The sequence below is a fragment of the Triticum aestivum genome, chromosome 1A (assembly GCF_018294505.1).
Source record: "Triticum aestivum cultivar Chinese Spring chromosome 1A, IWGSC CS RefSeq v2.1, whole genome shotgun sequence".
Lineage (NCBI taxonomy): Eukaryota > Viridiplantae > Streptophyta > Magnoliopsida > Poales > Poaceae > Triticum > Triticum aestivum.
The window spans coordinates 39,761,694-39,782,570 of NC_057794.1; the positions used below are offsets into that span (position 1 = coordinate 39,761,694).

The 20,877-nt window shown below is 49.2% G+C and overlaps 1 protein-coding gene across 3 annotated transcripts; it reads right to left on the bottom strand.

Annotated features, from left to right (window-relative positions):
• Positions 1-15,084: 15,084 nt before the first annotated feature.
• LOC123188602 (protein Rf1, mitochondrial) lies at positions 15,085-20,822 on the bottom strand. 3 transcript variants are annotated; one of them, XR_006494953.1, is made up of 7 exons: positions 18,340-20,822; positions 17,897-18,108; positions 17,585-17,721; positions 17,135-17,502; positions 16,943-16,997; positions 16,374-16,569; positions 15,085-15,674 (listed from the first exon to the last, which is right to left on the bottom strand). XR_006494953.1 is itself a non-coding variant. In XM_044600764.1 (1 exon), the coding sequence occupies exon 1, from the start codon at positions 20,627-20,629 to the stop codon at positions 18,170-18,172; it is 2,460 nt and encodes an 819-aa protein (XP_044456699.1). In that variant the 5' UTR covers positions 20,630-20,822; the 3' UTR covers positions 18,162-18,169. The 3 variants fall into 3 exon arrangements, 1 of the variants encoding a protein (XP_044456699.1); XR_006494955.1 differs by having other exon boundaries at positions 17,585-18,108; XM_044600764.1 differs by lacking the exons at positions 15,085-15,674; positions 16,374-16,569; positions 16,943-16,997; ... (1 more) ...; positions 17,585-17,721; positions 17,897-18,108 and having other exon boundaries at positions 18,162-20,822.
• Between the last annotated feature and the right edge of the window lie 55 nt (positions 20,823-20,877).

Below are 20,877 nucleotides of genomic sequence, written 5' to 3' on the forward strand. Positions count from 1 at the left end.
TACCCGTTTCCGACAGGGCAATAAAGTCCAAACAATGCTCAATAGATGCCTCCGCAAGGAACCTCCTTTTAGCCAAGTCCTTAAGACCTCTGCTATTCCAAAAGATCCCTTTCATATTTCATCATGAAATTTTTTAGCCGTACGAATCCTAGCACTCCTACGGACTACAGACATCGGGTAAGTTTTGCGCTTCCACTTGCGCTTAGGGCTGGACGTGCCCTCCCGGTCCATCGTACACGTAATCGATGGATTATCTACTTGCGTCCCGATATTCTCATCGTCCTCCTCCTGCTCCTGGAGGGGCGGTGCTAGATCATCACAAAAGTTCTCAAGTACTCGAACTCCCAAGGCATCAATTTCAGAGTCATTCATAGGTTTGACCGCAGCTAATTTACGAATTACTTCTAAAGCCCTCTCGGCTTCTAGATCAAGCAAATCGTTAACAGAATTAGTAACTTCACCCTCATCTCTACCAAGTGAAATTCCTAACTGTTGTGCCTTATCCATAATTTGATCATGCGAGAAATGCAAAATAGTATTGGAGGTATTAACAGACATACCAGTAGTGACTTGGACGTCACGAAGCTTGGCCGCCCTCGCGGCACAGCGCTGCTGCATGTCGTCCACCTCCGGATGGCTCTGAAGCCGACAACTCATACGTCGACCCTCAGCTGCCTGGTCCGGGATCCCGCCAAACATAATGACCTCCTCCCGCGAGAATTTATCCGGCGAGCGACCACCTGTCACTCCCCGAACATCCACCCGGTCGCCACCAGGTGAGCGCGCCGAGTCCAGCACTGGGGAGGAGAAGGCTACCTGCCCCCTCCCCCCATCCACCCCGGACCGCCTGTCCGGAGTGCACGTCGCCATCTCGAATATGGCGCCCCCCTCGGGCACCGAGGCCGACGGGGGCGTAGAGGCCACCGGCCCCACGCCCTCCCGCCGAACCTGCGCATCCGCCAGAGGTGATCGCCCAGCCACAGGCGAGCGAGGAGAAGGCTCCCCAACCGGAGGATGAGAGGGGGCCTCCAAAGAATCCCGATCCGGACTCCCAGATGAGGTCAGACCACCCGCCTGCACCACAGCCACGTCACCACACGCTGATGTAGACGAGTCAATATCCAAGCTCTCGGGCCTACCGGAACCCTCCACCTCCGTACCCGCAAAATCCAACGGCGGTAAAGAAAACTCAATCTCCTCACCCGACTCCACCCGCTCGCTCCACAGTCTCGGAGGAGCGGAAGCTGGACCAAAGGAACCAAAACGCAGAGTGGTGGTCGGCACAGATACTCCAGGCGCCGTCCCTCCTCCTGCTGCCCTACCCGTCGGCTCCGGCCTCTTGGCCACCTCACTGACAGAATCATCGGCCATCTTTTCCTTACCCGCAGTATCATCATCACCTTCACTCATGTCATCACCAGTGGCCGCTGGAGCCTCTGCGAAGAGACTATCATCCTCAAACTGAATCTCAAGAGTGTAAACCTTCCCTCGAAAGGCCCACTTAACCATGTCGGGTACATAGTCGATGTCCAGAATACTGACCAATAGGCGAGCTATCCCATGAGCTCTAGTGAAATCCATATCAACTCGCTCGGTCTTACCAACCATAATACCGAGACTAGCCACCACCGTGGCATCCCGCAGCAACTCAGACGGAGCCCCCGAAAAGCGCAACCAGGCCTGGATAAGGGGTGTACCCTGGGGCTCAACCAGCTTCCACTCGTGGAACTCAAGAATGGCCTCAGTACCCAAGACCTTACACATCCCAAAACTCAGCAACCGCTGTATATCCTCCACAGATGGGAACTGAACCCTGAAAGTGTTGGTCTCCAGCCTGACAAGCTCCCAATGGAAGTCACCTGGTGCCAGCTCCCTGAGACGCTGAATGATCTGAGCCTCGGACACTTGCCCTCTCGTCACTTTCACTATCCCAGTTGTCGTACTGTGCTCCTCCTGAGGAACCTCCCTCTCAGTCGGTGACTCAAAAAAAGTGAGTTCAGAACAAAAAACACCATAAGTCATGAGGCTCGGTCTCTGCTCCCGCACCAGCGGACACACTCCAGATTCATGTGCAGGCTTACCACAAGAATCACAAAGAGCCGCCACACACTCAGCAATGAAATGTCCCTTATCGCCACATCTATAACAGAGCATTCTCTCTTTTTTCTTAGCAAACTTAGCAGCCCTGTCAACCTCGGATCTGTCAGAGCCATCCGCCGACATAGCCTGAGTCTCGGCGTCGACCGGAACCTCCACAGCGGCCAGTTCCGTCACAACCTCCATCGCCTGGCAACCCAAGTCAGACTCCTCAGCACTGGCATCGACGACCGTCTCAACTGTAGTTTGATGTTGTCTTGGACGGTACCGACCCCCTCGGCCTCCTCGTCCACGATAGCCGCGAAACCCGCCTCTGTTACGATTAGCTGGCCCAGTCGCCCCTTCGACAAAACCACCAGACGGCCCCAAGAAAGGCCGTTCAGCCGAACCATCACTCTGCCAGGCATATCCCCGTCCGCCACCCGTAGACGAGGATCCCCGGTGCTGTCCCTCACCAAATGCATTGTAACCATCGTCACCCCACTGTCCTCGAGGTGCCGCTCGAACATCCGCCCTAGCCTGAACCGGAGGTGGCTTAGCCTGCTGCAACACTGGCGTCGCCGCATCGCTGACCTGCCTAGCCACAAATAGCGGCGGTCTAGCTCCCACCTGCACCACAGGAGGCTGGGCATGGGCACCCAGAGGCGGCCGAGCGAGAACACCGCGGCCCGCAGCAACTCCAGTCGTCGGCGGCCTAGGAGCACCACGGCCCGCCGCCGTCACCGGCGCAGTCGGCCGGACCGCCGCGACGCCGCGGCCCGTAGGCTTGGCGACGGCAACCGCAGCACGCTGGTCGCCGGCAGCACGCCCTGCAGCATGGTCCGCTCTGGGTGGAGGCGCGCCACCACGCCCAGCCACCAGCGGCACGCCGGCGCCGCCGCCACCATTGCCCGCATGGGTGCCGCTGCCGCTGCAACCAGCGGCCGTTGCCTGCGCCAGTCCTCCGCGGCCCGCCGCTGCCGGAGGAGCCCCAGCGGCCGCGCCCGGAAGAGACCCCCGTCCCGCCATCAGACGAAGGGTAGGTATACGAGCAGCCCTCCCTCCGCCGCGATCGAGAAAACGAGGACGTCCGCCTCTGTGTCGAACCCTATGTCGAAACGATCTCGTGCATGGGGTTGTAGACTTGGGCTGCATAACAGGCTGGGCCTCATACCCATCGGTCTGTAACCCAACGTCAACATCGGCCGGTTCACTCAGAACCGGCCCACCCACCAGCTGACCGAACTCACAGCCCAGCAATCCGTTCAAACGAGCGATCCTGTGATCGCGGATCTGAGCGCATCGGTCGATCGCCGGCGCCGGCACCGTGGCCGCCGACGACCGCCGAGCCTTCTTTCTCCTTACTATCTTCCATGAATTGTGAGTGATGAAATCGGAAAGAACCGGTTTAGGAAGACACACCTTCGGAATCGGTCCCTTCCATGGCCTGACCGCCGATGCCGCATTCCTCCGATGAACTACACGTCGCACCAGCTCCTTCCTCTCGTCCGGATGAAGCCCCACCCGCGCCGGATCCTCCACCGGCACTACCGTGTCTACGGTCTTGGCCACATCATCTTCATCATATCCTGCATGAAAAAGATCGCCTATCAAATCCGAAGGTGTAGGCGAGTGCGGCGAACCTTCTGAGCCTTCGTTGTCTCCGGCGTCATCCTCGTCGTCCGCCTCCAACAGAGCCCAAAAACGGCCCCCGATGCCTGCCCGCGCAGCCGCCGCGGAGGGACACGGCGCGGCAGCGGCCTCCGCGGTCCCCCGGGGATTCGCTCTAGGAGTCACCCGGGGAGTCGCCCCAGCCATCCTTCGCTCCGGAGTCCACTGGCCTCAACTGAATTGCTGTACTCAATCCAGAAGGTGCTCGGTCTGGCTCCTTTCTTGAGTGTTATCGGGAGCGTTCAGATGTTGTCTCCCTATGAGGCCAAAGTTGCTCCATGATCAGTTGGCCGATTATCCTTTTGTTGGATCAATATATCAGATTTGCTATTTCACATCTAGATGTGAAATAGCCATCTTACATCTAATGTCTGAGCCGTTGGATCTAGCATCTGTAAGATTCGCGCAAACGCAGGCTCGCGACTCGTTTGTCTCGCGCGTGGCCCGTTCCACGTCGTTGTTAGTTGGGGCCGGGTCGTGTTTGTTTTTCTCTCTCAGATTTTTGGGCTTGGGCCTCTGTTTTGCCTGTCCTCGCCTTGCATTCTTCTGCAGAGAGCGCCCGTCGAGTTTTCCCTCTCGCAACCGCCGGTGGATGATACCACAAAGATTAATCTGGACGGTGCTTTCTCTCCGGGTAACTCCTTCAGTGGATGGGGCGTGGTGGCTCGTGATAGCTTCGGTTCTGTCCTCATTGCCCGAGCAGGACGTCAAGAGCAGGTTTTTGATGCCTTCGGCGCGGAAGTCAATGCTCTGGCGGCGGCGGTGACCACAGCGGCTGAGATGGGGATTGTCCGGGCCAACTTCGAGACGGATTCCGAGCTGCTGGCCGAGGCAATGGATGCCCATCGTGTTGATTCTTCGCCTTATGCAGCAATCATTGAAGATACAAAGTACCAGCTCAAGATGTGGTTTTCGAAATGGAGCGTTAGTGCATGTAGACGTACCATGAATTCTGTGGCTCATGAGTTAGCACAGATTGGATGTAATTGCCCACCGAACACGTGTGTCGAGTGGGATAACATTGTACCGCCCAAAGTGGCTGCTTGCGTGTCGGGCGATATGCCCGTCCGTCGTTGATCTATAAAGCTTTGCTTTCCCTAAAAAAAAAGAGCTTCTCGCACGCGACGGCGATTTTGGAGAGGGAGAAGGGAAGAGGGGGTAGAGACCCGGTGAATTAAGTTTCTCTTCTTGATTCTTGTAGTTTCTTTTCGATTTTTAGTACCATTCCCCTCTGCTTGTGTTGTATGTACCGCATGTTCTAGGGTTTGTCTCCGATCCCATCCAGATTTTCATCTGCTTGTTAATGGGGATCCTTCTGGCCTCCCCGCCCCCCCGTGAGGGAAGGGAGATTTTTATCAGTGGTCTTGGATCCACGTAGATGTGAGGGAGGGGGTTTTTATCAGTGGATTTGAACTATCAGTGGTAGTTTTGTGTGTGTTCAGTGGATTGGTAGGTGGTAGTTTATCTGGTTTTTCATTTTCTTGTCATTTTTTGCTATATTCAGTAGAAGTAGAAGTAGGTTCTCTGTGTTTGCAGTAGCTGATTAGGTTTTGATTGTACGAATTGAGGTTCAAGTTGTTTTGTTGGTTGTACGAATTGAGGGTTAACCATTTTTCTTAAGAGGATTAGGTGTGGGGAGCACTTTGCAAGGGTGCGTTGTGTTCCAGATGAGTTCCCAGAACTGTACTAGTAGGATATTTTTTCCGACCATATACTGTTGTTCTTCTTGATACCGTTGTTTGTAGATTTGTCTTTTGTTTTTGCCTGGCTCCGCGCCCATAGCTAGTAAGTAAATTTTGTGAGACTGGTGACACATTCAATTGGTAATTGTTTGCTTTTCTCGTCGTATTTTTTTAAGTAGAGGTGAACTAGTCATTTGATGGTTAACTGTTTTTTTTTGTGTGTGTGTTCTGTCGTGATAGATTGTGTTCCATTTTTCCTAACAGATCAAGTAGGACTTTTCTCACATGTGGATGTTTATCTGTCAGGGTATATGCTTGTACTTTCCAAGGTCGTATATAACCTTTATACACGTTTTCTTTTTTCATGTATAGTATATGAACATCAGTTCTCAAAAAATGGGGATCCATCATAGGGGTGGGGAGCACTTGTAATGATGTGTTTGTGCTCCAGATGAGTTATCAGAACTGTACTAGTAGGGATTTTTTTGAACCATATACTGATGTTCATCTTTGATACTGTTTGTTGTGGATTTGATTTTTTTTAACTACCAGATGATGAGTCATTTTAAAATGGATGCAGAAACTGTACATGATATGTTCTATCATGCTTATTTTATAGTTTTTCATGGATGCAGAAACTGTACAGGATCAGTATTTTTTTCTGTAGCTTTTCATGAATGATGTGAGTCATGATATGTTTTTGTTGCATGCCCATGTCTGTTTCCATCATTTATCTTTGGTGTAATTGGTATTCTTTAGGAACTCACCTTTTTTTTTTGCTTTTTCAGCTCCGAAACCAGGATGTTGTGCCCAGTTTGCTTCGTTCATTGTGGGATGAACAACGGCAGGAGCTTTGGCATGTTATTTCGGGATCTCAATGAAAGCTTTGAGGTAATGTCTGCTGCCACATTTTTTTGCTCTTTTTCATGTGCTCTGGATGTCAATGAAAAATCCACCATCGACTCGCAACTCGGATACCCGCCCTAGTTGCAAATCCACCATCGACTCGCAACTCGAGGTTTTTTTTGTTCTTTGTCTCATGACACTTGCAAATTGACCCTTGGCTTGCAACTAGCAATTTTTTCCGTCGGCGAGTTCCAAGTCTACTATCGAGTCGCAACTTGTGGACGTAGTTTTGTAATCGCCCCAGTTTGCAGGTCCACGGTTGACTTGCAACTTGATAACCGCCCCTAGTTGCAAGTCCACCATTGACTCGCAACTCGAGGGCGTTTTTTGTTTTGTTTTTTGTCTCATGCCACTTGCAAATCGACCGTCGACTCACAACTAGGTGGGTGGGGGTTTCCGTGTTCTTTTTGTAACCACGCCCTAGTTGCAAGTCTACCATCGACTTGCAACTCAGGGGTGGGGGGGGGGGCGTAGTTTGCATTCGCCCCAGTTGTAAGTCCACCATCGAGTCGCAACTCGGGACATAGTTTCTTTTTTGACTTGTAAATGTGGTTCTTTTGCCTAGTTTGCAATCGCCCTACTTGCAAGTCCACCATCGACTCACAAGTCGGTACCCGCCCTAGTTGCAAGTCCACCATCGATTCGCAACTCGGTACCCGCCCTAGTTGCAAGTCCATCATCCCCTCGCAACTCGGTACCCGCCCTAGTTTCAAGTACACCATCGACTCGCAACTGGAGGGCTTTTTTGATCTTTTTGTCCCATGTCACTTGCAAATCGACCCTTGGCTCACAACTAGCGGTTTTCTCAGTCGGCAAGTTGCAAGTCTACCATCGAGTCACAACTTGGGGATGTAGTTTTGTAATCGCCCCAGTTGCAAGTCCACCGTTGACTCGCAACTCAGTACTCGCCGCGAGTTGCAAGTCCACCATCGACTCGCAACTTGAGGGCTGTTTTTTGTTCTTTTGTCTCATGCCACTTGCAAATCGATCCTCGACTCACAACTAGAGGGGGAGTGGGAGTTTCCGTGTTCTTTTTGTAACCACCCCTAGTTGCAAGTCTACAATCGACTCGCAACTCGGGGGGAGGGGGGCGTAGTCAGGGCCGGCCCATACGCCGGGGCAACGGGGCGACCGCCCTGGGCCCCTGGGAGATAAGAGGCCCCGGTCCAGGTAGGTACAGTATACGTATTAGGTCCAAAAAAATAAGAGAGAAAAAAGAAGGCCCAAGCCCACCATGTAGCTAGTTCGCTATTCTGCTGCAGCACTCTCCATCGATCTCCTTTGCCTCAAAAAATAAATAAATCCGTCGATCTCGTCCAGTCTCCTCGCCTCCTCCCGAAAATTCTCCAATCCCAATTCCCAGTGAACAGCGCCGGCGCTCCCATGCACTTCCAAATTCGAGGTGCCACTCCTGTGCATCCATTAATGGAAACCGATGGTGTTATTCCCTTCCCAAATTATCTCTTATTGCATCCTCTACGTTCCCCATCAATAGACGTGTGAGGAATCACCACATCAGAGATGGTACGTCTCCCTCGTTCTCCTAATCAAGTAGTCTTTTCATTCGCTGTTAAACATCCCGCTTCTCTGTCTCTGATTGCTCCATCTGACATCTGCAATTCTTCTCTTCCTAGTTCCTATTCTTCTCTTGGTCTGTTCTTCAAAGCTTTATTGGATCCAGGGTTCATAAGGGGGGACGGGGAATGACTGTTGCAGCTGCAGATCTTGGAAGCTACACCGACAATTCAACATCAAGCAATATGCCCATATTCAGGTGCTTCCTATAATGACAATTTTTTTGCAATTGTTTGGTGACGTGTGTTCTAAAAACTGTTTATCAGTGAGAAAAGAAAGTGAAAAAATACAAACGATTCAAGTTGCTATCAGTTTTGACAAGGTTTTCTTACTTAGAAGAGCGAGATGATGGTCTCTTTGTGCCACATAGAAGAGCAATTTTTTGTAGAACTATACTATTTCCGTACTATTATGATGTAGTTCTCTGGACCATCAATCTATGCTATGTACTGAATTGCTTTCGAAATACAACATATTGTAAATTTTTATTTGTCCACAAGGGCCCCATTTTACCGTCTCGCCCCAGGGCCATGAATATGTATGGACCGGCCCTGGGCGTAGTTTGCATTCGCCCCAGTTGCAAGTCCACCATCGACTCGCAACTCGAGATGTAGTTCTTTTTTGACTTGTGAATGTGGTTCTTTTGCCTAGTTTGTAATCGCCCTACTTGCAAGTCCACCATCGACTCGCAACTAGGTACCCGCCCTAGTTGCCAGTCGACCATCGACTCGCAACTCGATACCTGCCCTAGTTGCACGTACACCATCGACTCGCAACTCGGTACCCGCACTAGTTGCAGGTCCCCCATCGACTTGCAACTCGAGGTTTTTTCTTTTGTCTCATGCCACATGCAAATCGACCCTTGGCTCGCAACTAGCGATTATGTCCGTCGGCCAGTTGCAACTCTACCATCGAGTCGCAACTTGGGGACGCAGTTTTGTAATTGCCACAGTTTGCAAGTCCATCGTTGACTTGCAGTTTGGTAACCGCCCCTAGTTGCAAGTCCACCATCGACTCGCAACTCGAGGTCGTTTTTTTTGTTTTTTTGTCTCATGCCACTTGCAAATCGACCCTCTACTCGCAACTAGGGGGGTGGGTGACTTTCCGTGTTCTTTTTGTAACCACCCCCAGTTGCAAGTCTACCATCAACTCGCAACTCGGGAGGGGGGGAGGGGCGTAGTTTGCATTCGCCCCAGTTGCAAGTCTACTATCGACTCGCAACTCAGGACGTATTTCTTTTTTGACTTGTATCTGTGTTTTCTTTTGCCTAGTTTGTAATCGCCATACTTGCAAGTCCACAATCGACTCGCAACTCGGTACCCGCCCTAGTTGCAAGTACACCATCCACTCGCAACTCGGTACCCGCCCTAGTTGCAAGTACACCATCCACTCACAACTCGAGGGCTCTTTTTGTTCTTTTGCCTCATACCACTTGCAAATCGACCCTCGGCTCGCAACTAGCATTTTTTTTCCTTCGGCCAGTTGCAAGTCTACCATCGAATCGCAACTTGGGGAAGTAGTTTTGTAGTCGCCCCAGTTGCATGTCCACCGTTGACTCACAACTCGGTACCCGCCCCGAGTTGCAAGTCCACCATAGACTCGCAACTCGATGGTTGTTTTTGTTCTTTTTGTCTCATGCCACTTGCAAATCGACCCTTGACTCGCAACTAGGTGGGGGTGGGGGTTTCTGTGTCCTTTTTTGTAACCACCCCCAATTGCAAGTCTACCATCGACCCGCAACTCGGAGGAGTGGGGGTACCCGTAGTTTGTATTCACCCCAGTTGCAAGTCCACCATCAACTCGCAACTCGGGATATAGTTCTCTTTTTGACTTGTAACTGTGGTTCTTTTTCCCAGTTTCTAATCGCCCCATAGTTTTATTTTCATATCACTTGCCAGTCAACCCCTCGTCTCGAAACTTTTTGGTGTTTTGTGTAGGTGTGTGATTGCCCCAGTTTGCAAGTCCACCGCCGACTCGCAATTATGCACCAATAGTTCTTCGTTTCATGTCACTTTGCAAGTCAACCCTCGTCTCGCAACTTCAGGTGTTTTTTTTGTGAAGCTATAACTACCCTAGTTGCAAGTGCACTTTTGACTCGCAATTTTGTGGCCAATTTGTGTTTGCAATTCGACCGTTCACTCGCAAGTGTGGGCCTGTAGTTTTTCTTTTCCATGTCACTTTTTGCAAGTCATCCCCCTTGACTTTTTGCAACTAGTTTTTTGTATATAGTCAGAACCATTTTTTGGTATCTTTTTTTAAGATAGACTTGCAAGTCGACGCCAACCAATAACTCGAGAGCCCCGAGTTGCTACTCATCAATGAATACAAAACTATGTTTTTATTTTTATTTTCATTTTTGTTTTTTTTTGTTTATTTTTCGTAGCTGTCCTAGTGTTTTCAGTGACCTATTTTTTTCAGATCACAGTTTTGAGTTCACAAATTTTTACAAGGCAGACCCTCAAACTGCCTTTCCTTTTTGTAGGGGTACTCAACACAGGTTCTGCAATGAAATGCCCGTTTTAAACTTTCTGTAGGGGGCTTTCTACAAAATCTCCAAAATAACAACGACTCTCCAATAATTATCTGCGCACTGTTTGAATCGGTGGAGCAGAGGAGGAGGAAGAGACGGGGGCGACAAGCTCGAAGCCCATGGCGACCGAAATCGCCGGCGACGAGCCCCCCGTTCGCACCTCTGCTCGGCGCACGAGGCACCCGCTGTGGACACGGGGGGGGGAGCGCTGCGCGGCTGTCGAGGCCTGCGGCATCCACACCGCCGACGACTCTGTGTCGCCGATAAGGCACCGTCGTTCGGCCCTGCCTGCGAGCTCTGCGCGGCTGACGGGATCATCGGTATCGGCACCGTCCCGGAGTTCTCCGCAGCTGATTCTCGGCAAGAGGCAGTGAGTAGCTCACTTTCCCCCTCTTCTCCTGCCTGATTTTTGTTGGTGCGACATGCTCAAAATTACTGCCGCACAGCTCGAATTTCCGTGCTCTGGGTGTCGGTATGTACGTTATTTTGAGCCACTGCGGCCCTGGATTTTTTGTGAGGGCAGCGACCCCGTGCCTGTGCTGCCCTATGTTTTGGGCTGGCGAGAATTTTGTATTTTCAGTGCTGTGATTCGATAGGATTTGTTGTTGCATAGGGGGTACAAGAGGTGAGGATGCACAATGAACTCACAGCAAAAAAGGCATGTCGTGCAAGTTGTTTTTCATTTTTGTTCAGTGCATGGGGGGGGGGGGGGGGGAGCGCTGCGCGGCATCCACACCGCCGACGACCTCTGTGTCGCCGATAAGGCACCGTCGTTCGGCCCTGCCTGCGAGCTCTGCGCGGCTGACGGGATCATCGGTATCGGCACCGTCCCGGAGTTCTCCGCAGCTGATTCTCGGCAAGAGGCAGTGAGTAGCTCACTTTTCCCCTCTTCTCCTGCCTGATTTTTGTTGGTGCGACATGCTCAAAATTACTGCCGCACAGCTTGAATTTTCGTGCTCTGGGTGTGCACAAGTAGGTATGTACGTTATTTTGAGCCACTGCGGCCCTGGATTTTTTGTGAGGGCAGCGACCCCGTGCCTGTGCTGCCCTATGTTTTGGGCTGGCGAGAATTTTGTATTTTCAGTGCTGTGATTCGATAGGATTTGTTGTTGCATAGGGGGTACAAGAGGTGAGGATGCACAATGAACTCACAGCAAAAAAGGCATGTCGTGCAAGTTGGCTTTCATTTTTGTTCAGTGCATGGGGGGGGGGGGCGCTGCGCGGCATCCACACCGCCGACGACCTCTGTGTCGCTGATAAGGCACCGTCGTTCGGCCCTGCCTGCGAGCTCTGCGCGGCTGACGGGATCGTCGGTATCGGCACCGTCCCGGAGTTCTCCGCAGCTGATTCTCGGCAAGAGGCAGTGAGTAGCTCACTTTTCCCCTCTTCTCCTGCCTGATTTTTGTTGGTGCGACTTGCTCAAAATTACTGCCGCACAGCTTGAATTTTCGTGCTCTGGGTGTGCACAAGTAGGTATGTACGTTATTTTGAGCCACTGCGGCCCTGGATTTTTTGTGAGGGCAGCGACCCCGTGCCTGTGCTGCCCTATGTTTTGGGCTGGCGAGAATTTCGTATTTTCAGTGCTGTGATTCGATAGGATTTGTTGTTGCATAGGGGGTACAAGAGGTGAGGATGCACAATGAACTCACAGCAAAAAAGGCATGTCGTGCAAGTTGTTTTCCATTTTTGTTCAGTGCATGGGGGGGGGGGGGGGGGAGCGCTGCGCGGCATCCACACCGCCGACGACCTCTGTGTCGCCGATAAGGCACCGTCTTCGGCCCTGCCTGCGAGCTCTGCGCGGCTGACGGGATCATCGGTATCGGCACCGTCCCGGAGTTCTCCGCAGCTGATTCTCGGCAAGAGGCAGTGAGTAGCTCACTTTTCCTCTATTCTCCTGCCTGATTTTTGTTGGTGCGACATGCTCAAAATTATTGCCGCACAGCTCGAATTTTCGTGCTCTGGGTATGCACAAGTAGGTATGTACGTTATTTTGAGCCACTGCGGCCCTCGATTTTTTGTGAGGGCAGCGACCCCGTGCCTGTGCTGCCCTATGTTTTGGGCTGGCGAGAATTTTGTATTTTCAGTGCTGTGATTCGATAGGATTTGTTGTTGCATAGAGGGTACAAGAGGTGAGGATGCACAATGAACTCACAGCAAAAAAGGCATGTCGTGCAAGTTCTTTTTCATTTTTGTTCAGTGCATGGGGGGGGGGGGGGGGGAGCGCTGCGCGGCATCCACACCGCCGACGACCTCTGTGTCGCCGATAAGGCACCGTCGTTCGGCCCTGCCTGCGAGCTCTGCGCGGCTGACGGGATCATCGGTATCGGCACCGTCCCGGAGTTCTCCGCAGCTGATTCTCGGCAAGAGGCAGTGAGTAGCTCACTTTTCCCCTCTTCTCCTGCCTGATTTTTGTTGGTGCGACATGCTCAAAATTACTGCCGCACAGCTTGAATTTTCGTGCTCTGGGTGTGCACAAGTAGGTATGTACGTTATTTTGAGCCACTGCGGCCCTGGATTTTTTGTGAGGGCAGCGACCCCGTGCCTGTGCTGCCCTATGTTTTGGGCTGGCGAGAATTTTGTATTTTCAGTGCTGTGATTCGATAGGATTTGTTGTTGCATAGGGGGTACAAGAGGTGAGGATGCACAATGAACTCACAGCAAAAAAGGCATGTCGTGCAAGTTGGCTTTCAGTTTTGTTCAGTGCATGGGGGGGGGGGGGAGCGCTGCGCGGCATCCACACCGCCGACGACCTCTGTGTCGCCGATAAGGCACCGTCGTTCGGCCCTGCCTGCGAGCTCTGCGCGGCTGACGGGATCATCGGTATCGGCACCATCCCGGAGTTCTCCGCAGCTGATTCTCGGCAAGAGGCAGTGAGTAGCTCACTTTTCCCCTCTTCTCCTGCCTGATTTTTGTTGGTGCGACATGCTCAAAATTACTGCCGCACAGCTCGAATTTTCGTGCTCTGGGTGTGCACAAGTAGGTATGTACGTTATTTTGAGCCACTGCGGCCCTGGATTTTTTGTGAGGGCAGCGACCCCGTGCCTGTGCTGCCCTATGTTTTGGGCTGGCGAGAATTTTGTATTTTCAGTGCTGTGATTCGATAGGATTTGTTGTTGCATAGGGGGTACAAGAGGTGAGGATGCACAATGAACTCACAGCAAAAAAGGCATGTCGTGCAAGTTGTTTTTCATTTTTGTTCAGTGCATATGTTGAGAGAGCATGCATCATGTTTTCAGTTTTCTATTTTTGTTCAGAGAGCATGCATCATGTTTTCAGTTTTCTATTTGTGTTCAGAGAGCATGCATCATGTTCAGAGAGTTTGAGTTATGAGCCAATGTTCAGAGAGTATGCAGCATGTTCATAGAGTTTGACTCATTATCTTCAGTAATTGTTCATAGAGCTTGCATCATGTTCAGAGAGTTTGACTCATTATATTCAGTAATTTCAGATCGTCGTCACATTTTTTACTGCTAGTCTTTCATCTTCAGAGTTTGACTAATCAGTCATTGTTCATTTCTGTTCATTCATAAAACCTGTCTGGGTTTTTGCACTTTTTCCTGAGCCACCTAAGCTCCTTTCTTGCAAAAAAAAAAATCTACTAACAAGGCCCAGGTCTGCGTGCACATGTGGCCTTTTTCGTGTAGAAAAACAAACAAACAAAAAAGCCCAACAAAAACAAGGTCAGGTGGCGGGGGTAGCTGGCTGGAAGGGATGGGCTGCCCACACGACAAACAAACTGGCCGACGCAAACAAACAAGCATCCTTGTGCGGGGGTGATCGGGAGCAACCAGGCTTATTGTTTGTCAACGGGTGGGGACATATTATATGATGATGTCAGTTTAGATGCGAGATATTATCTCATATCTAGATGTGACATAGACAGACCCTCAATATATACATGGCTTCCTAACAGTTTTGGTGGCTGTTGGAATTTGGCAAGGTTTTATTTCATGGTGGCGACTTTGCATTTTATCTTACGTCTTGTTCTCTGTCGGGTGACCAAGACAAGAACAACCAGGCGATCAATAGGAGGATCATGTCTCGCTATCGGTCCATGCTGAATAGACTCGAATTGAAGGAGGTGTACCTTAACGGCAGAAGATACACCTGGTCCAACGAACGATAGCTTGCCACTCTGGAGAAAATTGACCATGTGTTATCGACGAACGACTGGGATGATCTCCACCCCTCCCGCTTTCTAGGAGCCGTGGGATCGGCCATATCCGACCATTGCCCGTTGTTCCTTGAGCTTAATGCCGATTGGAGGGTGGACCGGCGCTTCCGCTTTGAAGCATTTTGGCCTAAAGTTGACGGCTTCATGGAGACTGTTCAGGCAGCATGGGGATCGGTACCTTCTATGTGCACACAGGCTAAACAGAGGGCCCACGCGTGTCATCTACCTCAACGCCCCAGTGTAAACACCAGCTGGGCTGCTGGAACATACAATTAGATTAGATCAGTCCATCACGCTCCTGGTACTCCCTAAATGCTCTTATATTTCTTTACGAAGGAGTAGTCTTTAATGACGAGTCCAAATCGGTGCGCAACAGGAGTCTAGACGGTGGACTCTTGAGAACTAAGGTATCTGCGCTGCAACACCATTTGGTGTATCCTAGTACACTTGAAGTGGCAACAAATATTTTCTTCATCGGATAAAAAAAATATTTTCTTCATTATTAATTAATTGGGCGAGTTTCCTCATCGGGTACTCACTTATGCATATGTATCTGCAGATACTTTCAGGATTTACTTGCAAAGAGAGAGTTTTGCATGACTTTCATAATGGAACTTCTCTCAGGATTTTCTTCATGACTTCTGCCGCCGGCACTACTCCTTTGTGTCATTCTCCTTTTATGTATAGAGAATCCTACAAATTTACCTGCTGAAAATTGAACGTGCATAGTCGCGTATGTACAGAATACAACAATTCATTGCTCCTTCTACGTAAAATCCTAGTATTCATCACAACCCTTTGGGAAAAAGGTACTATATATGTATGCAGATCGCATCTGTAAAGTCATCGAGGAAGCTACGGGGGGCTATTTCGATCAGATGTTCTTAACTTATGCTGATTCTTCTTCATAATCACCGGATGAAGTTCTCTCCAGAACATATCACAGGATGAAACTCGGGGAGGCTGCAGTTCAGTTGCTCAATCAGTTGCAGCCGCGTGATGGTTTTGGCGAGTCCATTGACGTATATAGTATGGCGCACTTTTACAGCCTCAAATATTCCTGCTTGTATAGAAAACGGAATGAAATATGCTTAGCATCTATGTATGTGACACAAAAATCCATATGCAATATAAGACTATAGGCCTTGCATAATCGAGTGTGCATGGCAAGTAAAGAAACATGAACTGTTTAGGAAGTACAATATGTCCATGCAAATCTTTCAAGCATAATCACAGGTAAAGAAAAAAAAGATGAACTGTAGAGTCACACCATGCTGGTTCAGAGATCGCATTTCTTCCCGTTCCAAAGTAAGCTCATCAACAGATGATACATCAGAGGAATGCTTAAGAGTTAAATCAATGAGACACATTTCCTATTGGCTGATTGGATGCAAGAGTACAAGGTTTGGCACTGGTAGAACCTGGACTGCGCTATCAATTTGTCGAAGATAGCAAAGGAAGCAGGATTTATCCTTTGGAAAAGGAAGTTCTGCACGTATTACTTGCTCAGAATTGAATCGGAGGAGACATCTGAGCAACGAGGCCAGAGAAACCTTGCTGTCGACAGATTACCTCTCCGTTATCCATGAGACGCTTCTGTGAGTGCATCATTGCTTGAACACAAGAAATCAAATTTTATACTGTATGTATAACTAAAGCGCAAAGATGGTCGGCATGACATCATAAGTGAATACAAGTGCTTGTTCAGACAAATTTCTTTTGTGTAACACACACAGTTGATGCTTAAACTGATTCTAACCTGACAAACTTCATTGAATTTGCAGAATTCAACAGTATTCTTCTATTCAAAGCAGTGGGTCAGATTCAGGTGTTGAAAGTATTTCTGGCCATTAGATCTTGCAAGGCACAAAAGAGAACTTTCTGTGAGATTTCCTTTTCGTGTGGCGAGTTCTACTTGCAGTGAGTCCTTCCACATCCATCTTTCGGGAACAGTTCTGAAAGAAGCCATATACCATCAGCACAAACAAAGCATTGCTACAATTAATTGCTTAGCACTACAAGTTAGCAACAACAGAAACATGTCTGCGTTCCTGTTTCTGCGTATGCAGAACTACTGCTGTTTTAATGCAGCTAACAGCTGAACACTACAGACAAAAACGCTAAATAACACCGTATAGAGAAACATGTAAGTTACGCCAGCTGTATACAAAAAGTAATTTGGCTGAATGCTTAGCTAGATATGCTACCGAACCAATTTTTTATGTAACCAAAGTTTCAGCAACATACAGAATGAAGCCTTTCAAGTTATCGGGACAACCACCTACAGCTACTTCTAGAGTTCCATATTTGCAGTTCTAGTAAATTCACCTGCGCCTTCAATCCACCTCAATTCCTTGAAAACACAGTTTACGTCTCAGCGGCGCTGTCCATCCATGATTAAGCAAGAGTGTGAGAAGGGCAGAGCGACCTTCTACTATTTTTCAGATTACACTAGGTAAAAAGAAGCTGGGGTCTGAGGAAGAAAAGAGGGAGACTAATGGGTATGGTGTTGGCACACACCTCATTGTATATATGTGAGCTCCGGAAGCGGAGAGGCGTAAACACAGCGAATCGATGCGAGGCTGGCAGCAGTGCCTCGTCCCACTCAGTGTGATTTAATCAGCAACAAAACATTGAGCACTGGATGACCAATTGACAGGTAAAGGTCGCAGCTTGGATTCTTGGAACAATTTACTATGGAAGAGCAGTAGCGACAGAGAATTGAGGACAGCAGAAATGGAGAGGAATGCACAACATACGCGTACGAGAGCAGGACGGTCTCATCAATCAGATCCATCAATTCTCTCTCCTCTGTCACCCAAGGCGGAGTTGGTGTCACGCGCACTGAAGCTAAAGGTCACAGCAGTGAATTCTTTGCCGTACCTTACCTACATCATGAAGAAAGTAGTTTTTTATTTGGGAAGGAAAGTGGTTGAATTTTCAATGGAGTGAAACAGAAAGAAATCATACTGAAAATATTTCTCCTATGTGTATGCAACAGACTCCACCAGTGTAACTGGCAGCGTAGAGTGGCATGAACTTGTATATCCAATACTTGAGCATAGCATCAGCCCGCTCAAACATCGTTCTTCCAGGACCCATTCGCCCTGACAATAGAGAAAATATCTCAAAGTAAAAGTAAATCCACTTGCATACAGAGCAGATCGTTGAGAATGACATGGCTAAAATTGCATGCATATAAAGGAAAATGACTGTTTTAGAGAGATTGCAAAATCTCAGGAAGCTACTACAAAAGATTGCATTAGTATTCATTGTGGTTACCTTCCCTAATCGCAATCAGAAGCCATTAGCCCCAAAATTGCAACCATTCATGACTACTTGGTCTAACTTTCCTCACCCATCAAAGATCAAAAGTTCCATAGTCATTTCAAATTCTTGTGGTTTTGACACACCGCAGAATGAACTCAATGAAATAGTGACAGATCTACTTTCTGCAAGCAGGCAATCTGGATATCTTTTACTGGCAGGAGGGCCTTGTGGAAAGCAAAAGGTTCAACAATGCTGAGTTAGCCACATAGACAATGCATCAACTAATCAACCAAATCCAATGAAAAATTGATACTTTGCAGGAAGCAATTCAATGTTTTCCCGATATTTCCCTTCCCTTGAAAAGAGAGACAACAACAAAGAAGTAGTTGAAGCTTCAAGTGAGATGATCTTCCCATCAACTTTAGATAAATAATTCCCAGCCCTGGCAATCTCACCTTTTTCCAACAACATTCTGATGATACAATTTATAAGACGAGAGCTGGGAGCACAACCACTCTTCTCCATTGATGAAAACATATTGTCAACTTCTTCCACTGATCCTTCTTTTAGAATATTTTCTATCATTATGCCGTAAGTAGAAGCATTAGGCACCAACCCACTGGCTGATATTGCAGCAAACAAATCATTAGCTTCTTCTCTTCTCCGAACCTTGAACATTGCATTAATCATGGTATTGAGTGTTATAATATCGAACTTGACATTCATTGCTCCTAATTTCTGAAATAGTGTGATTGCTTCGTCTGCACAATTATTTCTACAAAGACCTCCAAGTATTATATTGTATATGGAAATGCTCACTGGTATACCCCCTTCGATCATCTCATCGAACATTTTCCTTGCAGCAACAGTTCTCCCAGCACGGAACAACCCATGCAGTATGATGCCATATGTAACAGTGTTAGGTTTAATTCTCTTGCGCGGCATTTCTCTGAATAGAATCAAAGCATCATCGATCCTTCCATTTCTACAATAGCCATCAAGAAGTGAACTATACGTAACAACATTAGGCTCAATGCCAGCTGATACCATGGCATCAAGCACTCCAAATGCTTTATCCATCTGGCCAATTAAGCCATATCCATCAATCAGTGAGTTAAATGTAATGACGTCAGGTCTCTCATCTATGCTTATAACCAATTCAAAGATATCTTGTGCATCCATAACTCTTCCTTCTTTGCATAGACTGTTTATTATTGAACTGAAGAACGCAATGTCAGGACGAGGAATACCTTTGTTCATCATTTCAGACACCAACTCCTTAGCTTTAACCAAATCACCAAGCATACAAAAACCCTGAATTAGGGAGTGATAAACAACTGTGTTCGGCTGAACACCCATATCAGTCATCTCATTGAACCTGTCCATAGCATCGGCCAGCCTACCCAATCTGCAAAGTGCGGCTATTACAGTGTAATAGGTGAATACATCGGGACTCACTCCTTTTTCCCGCATTTCAGTAAATATGAGCATAGCTTCATCCATCATTCCACGTTTAGCATATGCATCAATTAATATGGTGAAAACATGGCAGTCGGCTACAAAACCATTGCTTTCCATTGAGTTGAAGAGATCAATCATATCAGCAAAGCATCCCTCAGTGGCATACCCATTAAGCAAAATACGGTGCGAGGCAGCATTCGGTTTGTGGCCCTTGGCAGTCATGGAATAAAATATTTCTGCCGCTTCTTTGCTTCTTCGATGCTTGCTAAGGGAAGTCATCAACGAATTGTAAGTAACAATATCTGGTATAAGACCACGGCTTGTCATTTCTGTCAACATTTTAACAGCCTCTTTCAACCGCCCTGACGTGGAATATCCATGAATCATGCAATTATAAGTCACTGTATTGGGCTGAACACCTTTATCGACCATCTGCCGAAGGACTAGCTCTGCCTTGTCCATTGCTCTGGCCTTGCACAATGCATTAATGATCGAGTTGCACGTCACCACATCAGGATCAACCCCTTGATGTATCATTTCATGGAATAGATTGCATGCCTTGCCTGTTTTGCCTTCTTTGAAAAAGCCATGGATGACTGTGCTATATGCCACCACACTGAAAGAGCAGGTCGAGTGCCCGCTGTGGAGCAGGTCGAATGCCCGCTGACTCATGCTATTCTCGCATAAGCTCTTCAGAACAATGGAGTATGAGATTGCATCCGGCACACAGCCGAGCTCGGACATCCCATGAAGCAGCATGTTCACAGCCTCTTCCGTCCGTTTGGCGTAGCAGAGGCACTTGAGGAAGGTGTTGGCAGTGATCTGTTCTGTCTTCAGGCCTGTCCTGAGGAGACGACCAAAGAAGGCAAGCCCTAGGTCCGGGCGATGCACGCGGCAGCAGCAGCCCATGAGGATGTTGTAGGTGCAAACTGTGGGCGCTGCCACCTGCAGGCCGGCTTCTTCTCGGCACACGCGGTTGAAGAGAGCGACGGCAAGGGCGGGGCCATCTCTAATGCAGGCGGCCGAGGCGGGCGCACGGGCGAGGGCGGCAAGGAAGCCGTTGAGGGAGCGCTCGGGGACCGGGGTGGCCTGCCGTAGCAATTCGTCGAACAGGTGGTGCGCGTCTTCAGGGCTGAGCGCCCCGGCACGGACACGCTCCGTGGCGGCGGCAAAGGCGGCGTGGGGAGACCAGGAACGCAAGGGCGGCGAGGTGGAGGTGGAGGAGGAGCTGCGGCGGAGGAGGTGGAGCATCGGCATGGTGGAGAAGCGACGGAGGCGGGGCATCGGCGAGGTGGGGGAGGAGGAGTGGCGGAGGCAGAGGTCGGAGAATGGCTAGGTGGAGGAGGAGGAGGAGTGGCGGAGGCCGGACACTGGCTAGGTGGAGGACGATGAGCGGCGGCGGCGGCGGATGGGGATGGCGATGGCTTAGGTGGAGGTGGAGGCGGATGGTTCTGCACTGAGAAAGTGAGAATGGCCGGACGAGGAGTATCTTCCAGTCCCGATCTCAAATGCTCCTTTATAAACAGTAAAAT